Here is a 19,815-nt window from a genome sequence, read left to right as displayed (position 1 = left end):
TTTTCTATCGCACACGTTAAAAACAACACGAACGTACGACGCATTTTGTCTAGTGCGTTTGTTTTCCCGCAGAGAAAAATCTACAGCGCAAAAATTAAATCGTTACTCGAAACTATAACTATCATTACCGTTCAGTACGTTGTGTTATACCCAGTGTCACTTTTCGATACTTTGGCAGCAACGCAGCCACTCGATTAATATAAGTTAATCACATGTTTGTAGATTTTAATCGATGATGGACCAGATGCAACATTTTTTTGTAGTTTTATAATAATATACAAGACAAAATCGACACGCGAGAAAACCATGTGTGATACCAAGTGACTGATAAAACGTACGTTTTTTTTCATTTTTTTTTTTTTTTAAACGAAATCGTGACATAAGCATGAAAGAATTAGTTAGAGAAAATTACAATGTTGTAAAAACAAACGGATTGAAAAGTGATTGGGATGAATTTTGGCAGTATATTGGTCCGCAATAAAATGTTTGAGATAACTAGAAATTCATCCATATCTAATAGCACTTGAAACCTGGTTTATTAATTGTTAGACTTGAGCCGAATGGCCATTAACCTTTGTCCATGGAAACGCGCTGTTATGGCTGTTTTTGAACATTATTTTGGGGTTTGAGTTTTACACATCACAGTTTTTCATACTCAATCGTGCGGTGATGAGGGGCCGTTCGAAAAAAAAAATTGAGAGCATGCGAGTTAATAGACACGTCCATTTGGTAAAGTAAGTTAACATTTTCATTTAGCTTCAGAGTAATCAAAGGGTCGGGTTGTGTATCCTCAGAATGAAGAATAGTAGTTTTTTTTTTAACTCGTTGCGTTATTTTTTTATCTTTGGACGCTCACTGCACCCTTGTTAGGAAAAATACGGTTCGCTTTGGTAAGTAATGTGGTTCGCGACAACAATGCCACCCTTCGGGTGCGTAAATTGTACTTTGTTCAATTAAGTTTTATGTTTCCCTTTCTCTGAACTATGTTGTGATTATTTTTGTCACGTGGAAAGCAAGGCGGTGCCGTTACTTCGAGCAATGGCCAATCACGTTCGTATATTATGTTTCTCGCAACTCCAATTTTTATATTCTTACCATTTTTTTTTCTCGTAACGTCTTCGCGGGTCGATGCATCCTTTTCTATAACACATTTAGAAGCTGTTTCACATATCTGTACAAAGGAAAAAAAAAAATTACAAAAATTACCGCACTAGAATGATAATCTAATTGATACTCCGCCGTATGGATAATATATAATTGTTTGCCGTTAGAACGATAATTATTACTGCTGTATAAATCATAGATGATTTTCATCGTAAGTACACGGATTTTTACGTTTTGCCCAGTAGAAATGACTCCAGCAATTAAATGGCAAGAACTAGTAGGTTCTCAAAAGCAAAAAAATTTCTAGACCAAAGTACCGGTATATAGAACAGTAATTTTTACAATTTTCTTTTTTTTTCATCAATAATGTATAATCAGTATGTCCATTTACAGAGTACACTTATTCGGGTACCTCTTTCGTCTCCTTCCCGGAACCTGTTATTTTTTCACACATAAGCACTTGATTCGCTGCAAAAAAACACAATATTCAAAGGCAGCCGTACAATTTGACGAATTATTCTACACCACCTGGAAATAGAGAAATTCTCATAGTCTGATGGGACTTTGCGTGCAGCTATGGGAGTAAAAAAAAGCCTCTACCCGAAAATTCAAAGTTGGTAAAGATATATCCCCTCACTCGTATCTCTTACAATTAGGCGTCGGTATTATGTTTTTCCGCGTAAAAGACCTCCCAGTTCAGCAGCTGCAGCCAATGCTCTGTCGGAGCCACCCTTCGAATACCCCACCTATCGTATCTCTCTTAGCCAATCCTCGGGCATGTCTTGGATTTTTCCGCGTAGACTTCTACGCTCCTCCTCCTTTTCTTCTTCCTTTTATATGCCAGAGTCAATGAAAAGTGCAAAGTTAGTTTCGTTGTGGCTTTACTAAAACCTTTGTGTTTGTCATTTTTACCACCAAGTTTATGTCATTGCCGTTTCTTCATTTACCTCCTGCTACTATTTCAGTTCAGTGAATTTACTTGTCCAATGATTGATTTTTTTTATTGTCAAGTCAGATTTGAAGTCGGCAATACAAAATCATGTGCAATTGGCCTTAAAATTAACAATTACTTACGTGACATTACAACTACTTTTTAAACATTTCTCTGTTAGTTGCTTGCGGTTTATAGCTTGGCTCGAAAAACAATTCAATCTTTTCTTGCAAACGAAAGTTAAAAATTCGACGTTCAGGATTACAAGCACATAAAGAAAGCTCTCTATAATAGCACAAATAGCTCTCAACAAAAGATGAAGGGAATTTAATGTAACAATGTCAATAGTGGATCTTTCAACGATGTTATTAATTTTTTTCTTTTTATAACTTTTATTGTGAGCGTGAAATCCTGCAGTAGTCATTTGAGTTTGGTTTTAGTACTATTGTGTGGTAAAAATGAAATAAATAAATAAAAAAAATAAACATTATCATATCTCGTCAAGGCAGCAAGTTCGTTTCAACGGCTGAAGATACCGTCGCTGCCTTCTTGAACTACTGCAGGATAAGATGAAGACCATTATTCAATTTCAGAACATTTTTGTTGCTTGTTTTTTTTTCCATCATTTATTATTTTGGTGATTAGTTTGAATTGTTAAACAGGTGATGAATGAATACCAAACATTTTGGCATGGAAGCCATATGGCTCGCGATAAGAGTTGCATGGCCATTTTTGTTGTACCTTTTGGTAAGTACTCGAATCTATCAAAGTTGCGATGGCAAGGCATGTCCCTCTCCGAACCCATATTCCAGCATCGATCGTTCCCTTCCTTTGCATGGTTATATGGCTTCAAATTGACGTTGCACGAATCGATGATGGGAGATGGAAACCTGGATCGGTTGATTGAATCGGCTTGCGTAGCTTGTTCGTTCGGTGCTCGTCAATCGAATTCGGGTGCAGCTTCATTTTTTTGTAGAATTGGCCCAGGAGCGTGAAAGCATAGCCTTTGATGGTCACCTTGGACAATACATCCAAGTGCGGTTTTCATACAAAAGTAACAGTTTCAGACTTTTGGTCCTTTCGTCCTTTGCTATTTCGGCTTTTTCTCTCTTTTTTTTTTTTTTTGCTGATAAATTTCGATTATTCTTTTACCACTTTTTGGTTTTGCTTCTCGTCGTTCGTTTTTTTTTCTTCATTTTCTGTTTCGGCCAGTTTTGTCTTTTCCTTTTTTCTCGGGGGGTGGGTGAAGGATCTTTCTTTCCCTCTAGACTATGCTAATGAAGCATGTATCAGTATTTTTTTTTTTTTACGTGCAAGTTACTGTTCTTCTAAGAAACTGATTCATCAACGTTCGAACATAACTTTGCGAGATAGTAGTTTGATTATTCTTATAATCGAGTGTACTGCATTACAATAACGGATGAAAGAAGAAATAAAGAGACCTGTAAACAAATAATGTCGATTAACGAGGTATCACAATATTTTTTTTATCATCAGTAATCCAACAGTTCAAATCAGAAGATAAATTACTTCCGATTGTTCGTGACAAAAAATATTCTAATACCTCATTAATCGAGATTATTTTTTTACAGGTGTTTTTATTTTTGAGAGAAGATACCCAATCACACTCTTTAAGCATGGGCCTGACACGAGTTCCATCTACGCAATATACAATTAATGCTTTAGTGAACAAGTTATATACACATCCTTTAATTTATTCTTTGTTGGTTTTACAATTAACTCCAATCGAGGGATATTATTCATGTATTAGGACAAATTTATTTTTCTGAAATATTGGCATTCTCTTATTGAGCGCTATATATTGTAAATGAGCGTATATTATATTGTATGTTTATTTGTTTATACGAAAACACACATTTATGCATACAAACATTAAACGCATTGTATATGCGATCTCGGCGACGGTGAAGCTATATAAGGCTATTGTAAAGATTAATGTCGATCAAGAGAGAGAGAAAAAGGGATAAATAGAGAAAATAAAAATGTAAACACATTGTCGATTAAACTTATGTATGTACACCCAACGCGTAACACTTGGATACCTTTGGAAAACGTTGTGTACGTGGCGCGTCTATTTTTATTACTGAAGAAATTAACATTCCTATAAATATTTTTGATCGCACTCGGTATCATGTATGTGTAATATTAGTCTTTTTTTTTCCCAACATTTATTACGTAACCATACTGCAATCAAATTTAATAATCATCCTCGGATCCTTAATATATGGAAAGGAGAATGTTTAAAAAAAAAGCTATCACGAAAACCATTTTTTGCCGTGTATTTTAAATGTATACCGCAAACCAAGAGTTTTAGATAAAAAGAGGTGCGTCCATATAAAATATACCTGCCATGGGAGGACGAATAGTCAACGCATATGCAAAAACCCGTTACTGGTGTGCACGCAATGTATACATAGAAGCGTGTATGTTGATGTGTTTACAACAACTTTCAAATTCGCTTTGCTTCCGGAGCTCACGCCACATGTAAAGAATCCCTGTAAGGATAATAAAAACTCCCCCGAAGCTCCATTATTCCGTTGAAATCATTCATAAACAGTTTTATGACAGTTTGATTTTTTTGTAAACAACTTATATTTTCATGGTTTCACGATGATGAGCAGTTTTTTCCTTGGTCTTTTTTTTAATTTTTTTTTGTAAACCAATTGCTGCTTCTGGTATTGTTAATTATAATGTTTTGCGTTTAATCGCAAACTCGATATTTACCGATCTTTTTAATGATGATTCTTTTATGTTGGCAACTGATGGGAATCCTCTTTAATTTCTTTATACACGAGATCCCTCCAATTTTTTATATTCTTTATTTTACGTATATCATGTATTTATTTCTTTTTTTACGTATAAATGATGGATTATTTGTAGGAGGTCTTTTTCCATGGTTTTGTATCATACCAGCATTGACTCCATACATAAAAAATACAACGACGATTTTGATTCTCAATCAGGGGAAGTTGATCCACGAAATATAAACGGTAGTTTTTTCATGGGAAAAACCTCTTCAATCGAAAAACTATAAACTTTAAGTCAACGAGGAAGAAGAAACCGGCGTATGGATATGTACAAAGGGGTGCAGGTAATCACATAGTTCGTAGATCGAGCCACGAATGCGACACGGTGGAATTCAGACATTCCGATATGTACGCCAGGGTGTGCTGCGAGGAAAAGTGATAAATCGCACAGTTTATGGTTTTATGCGGACGGGGAAAGCATGTGGATGAGATTGCCGTATAATGAGCTTTCGGGTGTGATGGGCATTCGAGTATGTATACGAGACGGTAGTGACAATTAGTCGCAATATCAATAAATCGAATAGTTATAAGAGTTTTGGACATTTGTGATACTAGGAATAATTTGTTGTACCAAACAAAATAGGTCAAGGTTTGGTTAAAGTAACTAATGACTTTGTTGGCGATCGAAAGTTATGGTATTTCCCGGTCGATGGATAAATCGTTCATTGAAAGCCCAGAAAAATGAAGAGAAAACATGGGAATCGAGTGGAAGGAGAGGAGGAAGCCGCGTTAAGAATAAACCAAATTCCTTTGTGCAAGAGCTCTTTGCCGTATGTATACAGTTCACTGAACTTTGCGGGACACCGATATGCATATTTTTATTCTCTCCTCCGCAATTGTAAGCAGGTACATAAAAAGTGCCAAAAAAAAAAAAAACAACAACAACAACATACGCTTAGTTTTCGATCTTACCTTTATACTTGCTTGACTGCACAATCTTAAAAATTGGCTGTCCAGCTTGTTATGATCTATAATTCTTTTTTTTCGTTGCAAAAATGTTGATGTATAAAACTCGAGTCGTGATAAAGGATCTTTTGGAAAATGGTATATTTGTTTGCCAAACCAGATAAATTGATCTCAACACTTTTGCTCAAATCCAATATATTAATAACAGCATGATGCCGATACATTTGCAGTAGAGGGGCTCGAGATTCATTAATCTTCCAACTTATTTATCAGCCACACAAGTTGATCGGACACGCATTTTTTTCAATTAACCCTTTTTCCTATAAAAATATATATTCATCTGGTTGAATATTACAGTTGCATGTAAAGTAATTATTACATAAAGTTATTTTTACAAATTTCTCATGACGTAGGTACGCATTGTGTGCTACATCATGCAGGTTTGACAGATTGTTTTGTATGACAGTAAAATTTTTATGTGAACTCTGTCCATACAACTAAATAGAAAACAGGAATTTCAGCAGCGCGAGGACGTGACCAGCGATGAGAATAGTCATCAAGCATTACATTCATAGTACACCTTGGCTGTGACATTTAAAACAAACATTAAATAGCGAAATGGTAAAAAAGGTTTGTCCGCGGGTGAAAATAATTTTTTTTCTACACGTAACCGTTTTTATAAATTTTTTATGTTTATTTAAATACAATAAAAGTAAAAATGCCGACACCTGAAATTTAAGTATTTGGATGACTGTTTGGAAAAATTGCTTATCAAAGACGCTTTATGAATCCATCAAGTTTACAGATCCACCCATATAGCACGTACTTTTATAGCCTATTGGTCATACAGCTAACTGATATTTATCCAATACTATGTGTATACATTACATGCTTTTTTCCGTAGTTATTAGAAAAATTTTTTCCATCGATGTAAAATGATGATTGCGTATAAAAAAGCGATGGAATAAAACGATAAAAATTACTGTGCTAGAATGGTAATCTAGCGTGATTCCATCGTCAAGGGACTTTTTACTTTTGGCAACCTTATTTTTACCATTTAATGGCTGGAAAGTAATTTCCACTGTGTAAAAATTGAAAACCCATCGTCTACTTACAATGAAAATTACTGTTCCAAACAGTAAAAATTAAATCTCTAGTCGATGGAACTGCGCCAGATTTTTTTTCAGTGCAACGACGAGGGGTAATAAGAGTGTATATTTGGTCTAGCACGTTCAAAGGGAAGGCATATCATATACCATAGAAAGTCCAAATGACATATCTATATATTAAAAAATTTATAGAAATGAAAAAAAAAAAGAACCACAGTCCCAGTAGGTAAACCCACACATCATCGTGTACCCACGATCAAGCGAACCATCCGTATATTGGAGTGGTTGCCGATTCCAGTCACGTGATAATTCATGAGGTATGCTCAGGTCGTCAGTCACACGTGCGCTTGTTTCTTTGAACAACAGTAGCTAGCAGGTGAGTTGAACAAAAGCAACAAGAAAAGCACATAGGTACCCACACAGGAGTAGGCAGGGGTGTTGCTTTACAATCTTACGGTGTCTTCTTTATTTTTTTTTTCTCCAGTGGATTTTTGCCCATCCTACAGATCTCGAGTGTATATAAAAGCCCGACCGTTGGATCCTGACTGACAATCGAGTTCGCGTGCACGGAAAGAAGGATCATACGAGTAATTGCTAAGTAGTGTCTCAGTCGTGCTAGACTTTTTTGTTTTTGTTTTGCACAGAAGAGAATAACATATATAGCATATATAGTAAAGGAGGATGACAGCGTTGGCACAGTTGCTGTCTCTGCTAATGGTGACGGCGTTCACTGTTACCTACACACAGTCCCAAGCTGCACCATGTGACAGTAAGCGGGACGAAATTAATAGTAAAACACATTTTTAGTCCTTCACTTACAGGACGGTGCACTAAGAATCCAAATGTGTCAAAATAATATGTTTGAAGCGTTTAGCCGAGGCAGCAGGTTGTACCGTGAAATGCGTAATAATAGTAATGTATAACAACAATATACGTATTTGATAAACTTGCGCAAGTGTTTCACATCAGCGTCGTTGTGATGCATTTCATGAGTGTATACTTAGCCTTACTAGACACTAGTCGTCACTTACCCTGACTAAACTTTCATTGAACTTTTTCCAGGTCGAGAGAAGCGCCAAGCCTACCGGGTGATCCATCCCTCGCGCGCCCTCATGTTCACCAGTTTTTACCGTCCAGCTCGACAATCGGCTGCCAGAGTCAGTGGCAACGCTCAAGCTGGTGGCGTCTATGCCCAGGGCAACGCAGTGGGTGGTGGTGCCTTTTTCCAGCAGCAGCAGCCTCGGACCGGGCCGATCCGGGTGTTGAGTGGCGAAGAACACCAGCTCGGCGATGAGCCTCGGGGGGTGATGGCCGAAAATTTAGCTACTCCTACTACCGTCGCGGACGAGGAAGAACAGGAACAGTTGGACCAGGTACACCAATAGGTCCTATGGGGTCGACTTCGGTTGTTATATGTATACGGAGCATAAATTACGAGGGTTCTTACACCCCGTAGTTTCTAAGTAATTTCACAGTAAAGATTGAAAAAATTGCATCACGAAGAAACCAATAAGGTGCCGTACATTTTTCCTTTTTTTTAGTTTTCGAGTCTTTTCTTAGTATAGCCTTGAAAAAGAATCAGATTCATTGGCAGTGGTTTATTCAATCGCCGAACCGGATAGAGAAGCAACGCGAATGACTCTTTTTTTAAAGAGCAGATTCAGGTTAAAGGTAGTTTAACAGCCCAAAAGGTGAAATTTATTGTACTAACAATGTTTTTGATCGGGAAAAAATTACCACAACCTCGCTACACATACATCTTTTGGAGATAAATTTTACCGTTGTAAAAAGTTCCCCCTAAAAAACTTTGTTTGGTAAAAACTCCGGATACCAGCTTTGTAAGACCGTACCTTTGTTATAACGGTAAAAACTTTTGATATTTACGGTCATCCCAAAGATTAAAGATCAGCGAGATTTCAGGCGACCACCATCAAGCCGGCTAGCGAAGAGTCCTCAGTCCCGCACAGGGGCCCCGCTCGTAAGAGCAGACCAAAAAAGGCGAAAAAGGTCCCAGTGGCTGCTCCGGAAGATGACGAGTACGAGGAGGAGGATACCGAGGGGTACCCGGTCGGGTTACCCGGCAAGCCATACCCCTTCAACAACTTCTTCCCTGTGCTGTTCACTTTCCCTGCCGGTGCGGCGAGTCGCAGGGGACCGGCACCCGCATCAACTGGTGGTATGCCCGGATTGGTAACTGCCATTGCCAACAGCTACTCGACCAGCAAAGGTGGCGTCGCGAGCTCGGTGGCTACGGCTTACGGTGGCACGCCTGTGTACGTTGTCGTTATTTTTCTCTCAATCGTCAATGCCTTTGGTTTAACTTCGTCGCGAGGAAATGGAGCTAGGGTTGCCGATTTCTAGAAAAATACCAGCAAAACGTTTACACTCCGTGTGGGTGGATATAATCTTATGCTCGAGGAGAAAGTGCGTCATCTCCCTCCGGGTGTTTACTCTCGTTGCGTAAAATATATACCGATTCTTTTGAGCACGTGGTATATACCCGGCAACTTTCAACCTTGACATCACGCGCCAAAGCGTAGTCTTCGTAAATTTATCGTATCGTTTCAAAATTATCGAACGAACGAATGGTCCATTGTGATTTTAGTAGTAAACATAAAATTGTTTTTAATAATGCGCTCGTAAAAATTTTTTCCGAGTGAAAATGAAAGATTCAAAACGATTATTAAAATAGATTATATCATTATGATTATCATTGCGAAGGTGATATTTGAAACAAACTTAGTTCTAATTGATTGTCATATATATTTATTTCGAATGAGTACGTTATTATTAATGTTTATTGTTTACAGAAAGAAACCAAGACGCTCGTCGGTGGCAACATAATAAAAGAAAAGACTCGAATGATTCATCATATCTCGAATTACACGTCTTACTGGCTCCAAAAATATACCTATGTACTTGAAGGATCACGTATAGTGGATAAATCGAAATGATGGACGGCATCAGGAGTGTGTACCTACTCTACTGAATTATGTAGACGATTATTAAACCAAACGTCGTTGTAGTAGTTAAAATTTCACCACAAAAGTGATACAAAATGTATATTATGCGTAATTTAATAAAATGATACGGTATACATACTGTAGAGTAATGGTTATTTAATGTCTTTGATTATCATTAATAAACAGGCAAAAGCTGATGGTTTTATCGATGATATATTTAAAACGCTGTATATTATATCAGCTGAATCAATAATAAACCACAGCCCTCATCTAGTGCTATAATAAAAAAACATAATATTTTAGTGTACAACGTAATTGAATCAGCTTCAAGATAACGCACTTTGAATGCTAAAATACTAGTTTCAAACTGATACTGTCAGCTTATAATATTATAAGGTAAGCCAGCCAGTAATGGCACGTTCATTCTAGATTTTTTCCCAAAAGATGTACCACCTATGGCAAGGGCTGTCGTGACAAATATTCATTTGCCATCAAACTTATACGGATCATTTGAAAAAAGCTTATGTACTTTCATTTTTGTTTTTTATGAAAACATTTTATTACAAATTCATAAGATTACAAATTAATTTCAAAAAAGGCTCATGTTCTTTTAGTAAAAAAAAAAAAAAAAAAAAAAAGAAAAAAAAGAAACAGTTTTATTACAAACACATAATGTTACAAACTAATTTATAAGCGTATTGCAATGCAAAGTATCAGCTCCGCTGTATATAAGTACTGGAGAATCGTCTGAAATATCACTTGTCGATCGATCGCTCTGAGACACTCCTCTTTACTTTTTGCCATAGGAGCTGTCATAAGAAAAAAAGCAAGTATTAATCGTAGGTCGCACACTAGAAATTTTCAAACAACTTATTTGACTTGGAAAAAAAAAAAAATTAATTGTTTTCCCTTATTTTGGCAATAATTTTTTTCACATCAAGTAAACACAAAAAAAAAAAAAAAAAATTATCCGTAAATAGTAAAAATGGTAAAAAAAATGGTCCCGGTAGATTTGAAATCACGTACAAATGATTGAATGTAAATGTGTGAAAACGTACAAGTATGGACGAAAAAAACTCGGCCAACTCGCACGAAAAATAAACTTACGTCGCCTCTGCCTTAGCGTAGGAGCCGGTGCCCGCGTGGTACGGATTATACGCAAGACCGCCGTTACCGCCAGTGGACGCCTGAGCATTGGCGTAAGCGGTGCCATGACCCACCACCGGCTGTTTCACGATGTAATAGTCGGGACTGTAGGTTTCATAGTAGTCCGCATGATGGGACGGGTGATGGTACTCGACATCTACCGGGTGGTAGCTTATTGGGTAGCGGTGCACGTGGTACGGGCTTCTATGGGAATGGTAGTCGTGGTGGTGGAACAGGCCACCTGATGGAAATATCGAACAGTTAGGATTAGATTTAAAAAAAAAAAAAAAAAAAACAAATAAAACTTATTGCCGATTTGACGCAATATATATACCCAAGTCGAAGATCGGATGAGCAAAAGAGGTCGACATCACGACAAACAGAAGGGCGACCGAAAGTTGCTTCATCTTTGCTCGCTTGTAGGGGTTGAGTACAACAGAAGGAAATCACGGCTCTAGACACTGTTCTGAACTTCCTCTGACTTTCGAAAGCCGTGAACTGATGGCAAACAAGCGGCAAAGCGTCGCTTATATACCTCTTGGACCACCGCTCGTTTAGTTTATTTTTTCGCACTCGAGAGCAGGTATAAGCCATACGTGTATACTTGAGCATATATGGGTACATTGAAAAAAAAAAACTTTTTCGGTGTGACGTTTGTGAAGCCGTGATGACGGAGATGTGGTTTGTCTTTGTTTACTCCTTTCGTATCGGGCACCTTCTCATCTTCGCAATACCGTGGGATTTCCTTGACGTTTTCTTATTATTATGGAATCACTTATACGCTCAATTGAATTGGTGTGAATAGGTATGCGTACAAATATAGACGTGTGACAAAACACTCGGTTCATTTGGACTACTTTTTGATGTGTATTTTTAGTTGTCTATAGGTAACATTTTATATTTTAATCATACGAAAAGGACGCGGACTCCCGTATGACAGGGTTTCAAGATTCGCAATTTGTAGATATACAGTTGACAAAGGTATAGAACTGCAAAATATCTGTGCACAAGCTGTAACAATACATCATTTTTTGAAAAACGAGTAATTATGTAACTGAGACATTATAATTATTTACTTGCAAGCTACTACAAGGTCATCGAGATGGATGAATCGAGCTCGACTTTTGGGCATAAAATCGTTGATTGACGATCACTCGCTGATTAAATGCTCGCCAGCCTCATCAGGCGGAATGTATTTACTAAACAACAAAAAAGTGTCTTATTTTATACAAAATCAATTTTTAAATGTATATAAATACATTATCACAAAAGTCCTGTATAAATTAAAATTATCGAGAAATTGACCTCACTAAAAACGAATACAAGTGCATTCATACATAATTTTTGTCGTAATATATGTTTATACATTAAAAAATTGTTTTACGCATTTTCCAACGAATTCGTGTTTACTTATACACATTTATTCTTAAAAATACATAAAATAGTTTATTAGCATTAATTTTTTGTAACTAAATTAAACTTTGAAAAAAAAAAAAAGATTCATCAAGTTACCTCCGAGTTTTAGTTTTAATACTGAAAAATGTAACGAATTCACGAAGCTTGTGACATGAACGAGAGTTTTATCCTTAAGAATTGTAAAAAAGTTACTCGCAATCGCCATTCATCGTCACCATCATTATAAATACTAATATTTATGAGACTCTGTTAGAGAAGGAAAAAAAATTCAAGATCGGCAATAAAACACCTACACTAAATCCACATCCTTCAAAGTAAGTAAGTAAGTATAGGACGACAAATTCTCCACCCGAAAATTTTGGACGTCATCGCCGAATCACCATAATAATCGACCTCGTCATCGGCGGCCCGTTACACCCAGACACGTTATATGACCTCGGGCATGGATTTATTGTCATTGACCACTAATCTCTCTACACATTAGCGTCCGCTGCAAAAAACCGTCAATGATACGCCGATTCGCAAAATTGGCAGAGGAAAAACTCTCAAGTGCACATAGCCAGTATGAATCTTTGATTGATAAAATACAAGTGGTGTATACCGATATCGCGGAGGGGAATCCCCATGCACAGGTAGCCAAGGAAAACCCGTCGTCGTAAAAGTGATTATTAATGCCAGGTTCACGGCAGTTTAATTTCGTTAAGGTCGTCCATGCTCTGGGACAATTTCGAAGATTGCCTTACATTGCATAAGCCTGGCTTACATGCGTGGTAATGACGGATTTTGAAGGTACGCGTTGACATGTTAAGTATTTCAAGATCGGGGCTCTTAAGAATTACATTTTTCGGTTAAATAAGTACAAACGAAATTTAATTTATTGTTATGATTGTGTTTTAACTAAAACCACATTGTCCATTTGACAGTGTTATTATGGTAAACAATATAATTCAAATAACACAGGTGTGCCATATTGTGATATAGTTAAATTGAAATTTTGATCGAGATGGGGCATACATTGATAATTTTATTTATTTTCTATCAGAAAGTTGCTTTGGTCGATACTTATAGTTATGCACGACTGATTTTATTGAAATATAATTTTTTGCGATTACCATTTCCGTCTACGGTATCGCCCCAACAAAGTTTATAAAGAAAATTGCTTCAAAATGTGCCAAAAATCATCGAAATAACACCACCACGAACTCGTTAGAATATTGTGCAATAATAATAATAATAATAATAATAATAATAATAATAATAATAATAATAATAAAAGGAAGAAGCTTTTCAAGTACGTTCATATATATCTATACTGCATCAGGAGTTGCCGTAAGTATTTGAATAAAGTATGAAAAAAATATTTGTTGCCCAAGTCTACTCGTCAAGCATGTATCTTATTTTAAGTGTAAAAAAAATGAAGCCTCGAAAAGTTACAACTCATTCTAGTTGTGTATACTTACTTATATTTACTTCAGCGCCATAAAAAGTATAGTTACGTTGCCAAGTGGTGCAAAAGGTAATACGTCAGCCGAACGGCATAAAATGTACTAACTACAATAAAATATTAAAAGTAATATGTAAGTAAAGTAGAAAAACAAGTATCAAATCAGCTACGCCCTGTAAGAGGTAATATCACGTCAGAGTGATATTAAAATTAGTAACTCACCAAGTGGTAAAAAAGGTATTATATCATCCAAGGGGTACAAATGCTATGAGCTAAAATAAATATCAGAAAAAGTAACAAACTCTGATGAGATAATGAAAGTTAATCAGTTAAACAAAATAATTAAAAGTAACAACTCAAACGAAATAATGAGGAATATCAACTTTGATGAAAAATCGAAAAATAATAATATAGACGAGGAGTTAAAATTTTTTCAAAAGTTTCAAATTGATATGCGATAGTTAAGGCTGTACTAGTTTAATTCGTATTAAGTCAAGATAAAAAATATAGTTTCATCTCCGTTCGTAGACATAAATTAAACAATGTATCACAATCATTACAATGGTCGCTTGCTGCTAGCAAAAGTGTTACTATTATTAGTAGAATCGTCTACCTCGAGCATTTTACGTATACCAATTGATCTGTTCAATAAGTATATTTTATGCTACAATAAACTAGCAACAGTCACATATTGTTTTTTCTATCCGCACAATACATGTAATTCATACGGGTAAGCCAGCAGTCGGTTACTTATCTGGTCTGTCCCTTGAATACGGTGTGAATCTATGATTTCGTACAATCAACAACCAAAGCAATGAAAAATGAAAACAACACCCGTTCCGGAAAAAAAAAAGTTTCTCATTACCCCAGTTGTTCCGATCCAGCACTTATCAATCAAACGCGGATACAAACCATCAACTCGCAAGACAACATCGGCACGCTCGAGCAAAAAGGAAAGAACATTCGATGCACAGCACCGCTCGTGTATAGGGAGCACCAAACACGATCGAGTCCTCGATGGGCTCCTTCTCGCGCACACGAACCCTAATTACCCCTATTAGGCTCACTTTTTCGCATCTCCTGCCTTTCTCCTTATACGTACAACATTATACTCGTGTTCTCCCGAGATGTATTTGACAAGTTTGATCGATGCTAGAGCGCGCGCGCACCCCGTCCATCCACGGGCCGAGTGTAAGCCCCGTGTCTGTGTTTTTTTGTAATATTTCTCTGCTCGTCCTTTTCCTCCCTTTTTTCCCTGTTTCCTTATTTTTTTCCACAACAAGGTGAAGTGCGATGAGGGGGAGAAAAAGGGAGGAGGCGGAGGTAGCACAGAGATCGGGTGAGTGTACTATACTATCCGTATCTATCGCTAATTCAATTGACGTGAACCGAGCCGTGTGCCCCTTTTTGAGGTGGAGTATATACATATAACCTCAGCTGCTCGCGTAGGGGAGGTATACTACTTTGACGGCGGATCAGGGCTTGCAAGATGCTTCTAGAGCTTGCGAGGGTAGGATTTTGCTTTAATGTTTGATGATTGCAGTGTTTTTTTTATTTTATTTTATTTTTTTTTTATGAAGCATCTTCCCAGTAAAATTATTGGGTTGCTTTTATATTGAGCTGAAACATGATTCGGATTATTCGCGAGACATGAATGTATAACTTTCCAGTATTTTTATTCAACGCAGGAGAATCCAAAGAACAAATACTATCGTCGAAAAATCTGAATCGTATTTTTTCTCGTGAAGGGCAACAAAATATTGACTAGCTCGTTGGGCTTCCTTTTTTTTTTGAAATTCGATGTATACAGGACTCGCGAAGTATAATCGAACAGCCTGTACACTGTAGCTCGAGCGTATTATTGATGTAATAATAAGAACGAAAATTAAGAGTTACAGTTTTTTTTTTGTGGAATTATCGTAGTCAAATTTTGAAAACTTTTTCAAAAAGTAACTACACCTATTTTATCAAGCTGGTGTAGGGACAAATAATTTTTGGTACCCAGAGTAGCTCCCTTTGATCATATAGTCATGGTCATTGGTATACCTGTGGATAAGTAAGTAGGCTGGGGCAACTTCGCGTGTTACATCGGTTGTCAAAAGCAAGTGGTTGCAGAGTGAAGATCGGAAACAGTCGATTTTCAACTGGCAATTTTCAGAGTTACCTGACACTTGATTGAATAAGTTTAATTGAAACCTTGGGAAAAAATTGTTATTCAACTTCCACTTCGTTGAACGTAGAATGCGTTTCCTTCCCGTGTTTTTTTTCTTTTTCTTTTATTACTATCTTTAAGAATCAGGTTCGAAAATGCAAATATGTTATTGATATATTTTTATATTCGCTTGAAATTCTTGAGCTCCGCGTGTGTTTATTGCAAGTTGTCAATAATTTGATGCCATTTTTTATGAAATTGATGAATCGCTCTGAAGTTTAGTATATACTGTTTTCTTGGTATCATCAATATAATGTGTTTTCAGCACTAATGATACATGGTTGTTTACTTAGATACGAACTGGTTATCAAAACATTTAGAAAATAAAAAATTTCTTTTTTATGATGATAAAACAAATATTAATTGATTCCGGCTGAGCAACCTTATACCATCCTATTTTTCAGCTTGTTATCGCGATTCTTCAATCGTTGTTATTTATCGACTTTTAATAAAATAATTGGAAAAATTTGATTTTCAAAAGTAAACATGAACGTAATTTTACATCTAACCACATTAACTCGCGTATGAGCTTGAACCCTTGAAGGATTAAATATTTAAATACGTGCTTACGGGAAAGAGATTCAAGTTGATAAATGATCTTTTATGAAAAAAACTGGCTTAATGCAACGATTATTACCAGAAAAGATATTTTTTTAATTTCGAATTTGCTCATTACTTTTATTCGGGTCGACAACTTTTTTGTGATTTTGTATACACTTACAGTTTTTAATGACTTCAATACAAACTAAATTTTGTCTATTAACAATATTATTTGAATATAATAATGAAATTTATTTCCTACAAAGCGATTCATAATTTTTTTAAATAAAGCATAATTACTACATAAAACAACGAACGAGTATCTGCTGTATCACCGACTCTAGATTTACCAAAATCATGAATTTATTTTCCTCGTAAAAGTAAACAGTTGTGTATCCAGTGTAAAAATTGAGTAGGAAAAATAACGTTAGCACCATAGTGAACATCTAATCCACGTCAAAGGGGGCTATTGGGTACGAAATTTACTATTTCGCATCGATTGGATTTTTATGATGTTTTGTTATGTTTCATCGAAACAGCCCACATATATATATCTCTCAAGGCCTTGTACACAGTTTTCCTCGTAAAGCGAGTAAACACGTATAGTTTATCTGATGAGAAAACTTTCGATGATTTCCTCGTACACATTGGTATATGAGGGTTCGACACGCACGGAAGTTGTTTAACTGGCTCCCATCAACGGGGCTGATTCGGCTACAAACATATTGCTCGATTTTTCAGAAAAAAAAGACTCGAAACATCCTTTGATGCGATAAAATCCCCAGGTGTTTTTTTTTTCTTCGACAATTTCATATGAAAATGAAAAATAAAAGAACAGCGGAATGATATACGCAAGACTCTCGCGCGTCAAGTGCACGATTATAAATCACGGGGTTGCGCAGCAAGGATCAAATTAGCGGCAAGTAAAAACTTCCGAGGAGAGGAAAAAAAAAAAAAAAAAAAAACCCTCTCCAAAATCATAAAATCAGCAAACCAAACGGTATAATATCTCCCATCTCGATCGCGCTCGCGTATATACCCTCTCGGTGATTTAAATATGTATATGTAACCATACGGCCCTCAGGCTCAATTAGAGCGAAGCCCCCCGCAAAACCCTCCAACTCCCAACAACCCCGTCCATCAAATTTTCACGCCAACGAGCCAATCCTCCGCACGCGCGTACATGGTACACCACACAGATGTTTTTATCAGCGCGTAAATGGAGCAGGGTAAGGATCAGGCAACATAGCAACATGAGCGAGAGCAACAACAACAGGCGGGGGGATGAAGGTGGGGATGAGGTCGCGGAGGCACGGGTGGCGCTGAGCGGCCGCACCGGCGCCATCGTCATGAGAAGCGTCTCGATATTCCTGGCGAGCGGGCGCAAGGCGTCCTCGACGACTGGCTCGCGCAGGCAGAGGTCCGGGTCCTCGGGTAGCGCGGCCCTCGGGCAGTCCTCGGGCAGGAGCAGGCGCAGGAGGATGCCGGCCGGCGAGAGCGCGGCGGTAAGGAGCGCGGCCCACCACGCCAAGCTCGCCGAGGCGCTCAGGAAGAAGACCAAGTTTTCCAAGTTAGGGATACGTGGCTGCACTATTATATATCCACGTGTCCACTGAGCAATCCCCCATTCTTTTGATCGTTTTGTTAAATGTTTTCTTTTGGTTGAAAAAAAAAAAAAAAAACATTTCATACATTTGAATGAGAAATTCGGAATTGAATACAAAAATTTTTTTTAACAAACTTATACTTTCGTTATTAAAAGAAGATATTTAACGGAAAGAGGGTAAAGGAATTTTCTTTGATTCAAAGGGTTGCTCAGTGGATCTATATAGCAATTGTATATCCGAGCTTTAATTTATGCTTTTCACTGCACTAGTCTTTTTATTTTTTATTTTTAGTTGGTTCGTTGCCCGCGTTGTTGAATCGTTGGAGTTTTCCGATAGGAGTTTTTTTTCTTTTTCTGCTTTTCTTTTGAATATAGGGTTTTGTTCGATTGGTGTACATACACACCAACCAATTTGATTGGACACTTGTTATTTTTCTTTCATCACAAATATATGTATGTTTGTTTGAAAAAATAAAAAGTGCACAGAGTACTGGACGTAGGAACATTGATCAACATCCATTTGTTGTTCGTAGGCAAGAGTTGGAGGCTCTGTGTAAAATATACGCCAAGCTGACATCGGGCTCCTCGACTACGTGCAACGGGACGGCTGCGGCCGTGCAAAAGATCGAAGTAATATCACCAAAACTCCTTTTTTTTTTTTGAAATCACCGATGGTTGATTTTTCGTTTTTAATTTCCCAACGCAGGGCATCGACAGAACCATATTTCGAGAACTGCTTCACAACACGTTCGACGTGTTGACGGAGGACGCGTTGGTCGAGCGCATGTTCTCGTGCTGGGACAAGCACAGCGAGGGTGCCATCAGACTGGAGTCGTGGATCACGGGCTTGGACGTCTTCTTGCGCGGGACCCTGCACGAAAAGATGGAGTTCTGCTTCAGGGTCTACGATCTAAACAACGACGGCTTTATCACCAAGGACGAGATCTTCCAGCTGTTCAAGCGAGTGGTTTTTTGGTTCACTTTTGAATGGTAAAAGAAATTTTTAGGTTTAATTTTTTTTTTTTTCCCACCATGCATTTCAGAAACAGCTTGATGAAGCAGCCAGGCGAAGAAGACCCGGAGGAAGGGGTGCGAGACTTGTCGGAAATGGCGCTGAAGAAGCTCGACGTCGACCACGACGGCAGGGTGTCGTTCCTCGATTACGAAGCGACTGTTCGCGAGGAGCCTCTGCTGCTCGAGGCTTTCGGACAAGTTTTGCCGACTCCGGAGTCAGCCACGGCTTTTTTGATGACGCTTTCTTGAGTTGCACCCCCCTTTTTTTTTTATTCCTGCCTAAATGTAACGGAATGTAACGCGGGGAGGTGGAAAGGGCAGTATTGAATGACTAGTCGTTTTTTTTTTTTGAAATTATGGCACTTGCCTTTTATTACAAACAAATTTTCATTTGTCAATCATAAAAATTATAAACAATATCAAGGATGTAGTTACAAATTTTTTTTATTTTATTTTTTTATTTCAGTCATAACCCTCTGATTATCATGTTGTTGAAAAACATCGTGGCAGTGCTGCTGTGTGTAAAATGCATATGTTTTTCGAATTTCCGAATGCTACTATTGCATCCGTAAATTAAAAATACGTATATCACAATG

General features: G+C 37.4%; 2 protein-coding genes across 2 annotated transcripts; both read left to right on the top strand.

The window, feature by feature from the left end:
- The first annotated feature begins 7,559 nt into the window (after positions 1–7,559).
- Positions 7,560–9,239, top strand: LOC149373359 (uncharacterized). Its single transcript, XM_089597482.1, has 3 exons — positions 7,560–7,647; positions 7,941–8,251; positions 8,799–9,239. The coding sequence occupies exons 1-3, from the start codon at positions 7,560–7,562 to the stop codon at positions 9,237–9,239; spliced, it is 840 nt and encodes a 279-aa protein (XP_089453608.1).
- An 8,613-nt stretch (positions 9,240–17,852) lies between these two features.
- On the top strand, positions 17,853–19,468 carry LOC106639339 (calaxin). The gene is made up of 4 exons (XM_014352896.2): positions 17,853–18,169; positions 18,739–18,835; positions 18,912–19,165; positions 19,249–19,468. The coding sequence occupies exons 1-4, from the start codon at positions 17,853–17,855 to the stop codon at positions 19,466–19,468; spliced, it is 888 nt and encodes a 295-aa protein (XP_014208382.2).
- Positions 19,469–19,815: the final 347 nt, after the last annotated feature.

Source organism: Copidosoma floridanum, unplaced genomic scaffold (assembly GCF_036245765.1).
Source record: "Copidosoma floridanum isolate Cflo_tuat_1 unplaced genomic scaffold, Cflo_Japanese_pri ptg000032l, whole genome shotgun sequence".
NCBI lineage: Eukaryota > Metazoa > Arthropoda > Insecta > Hymenoptera > Encyrtidae > Copidosoma > Copidosoma floridanum.
This window is presented reverse-complemented; position numbering and strand designations above follow the sequence as displayed.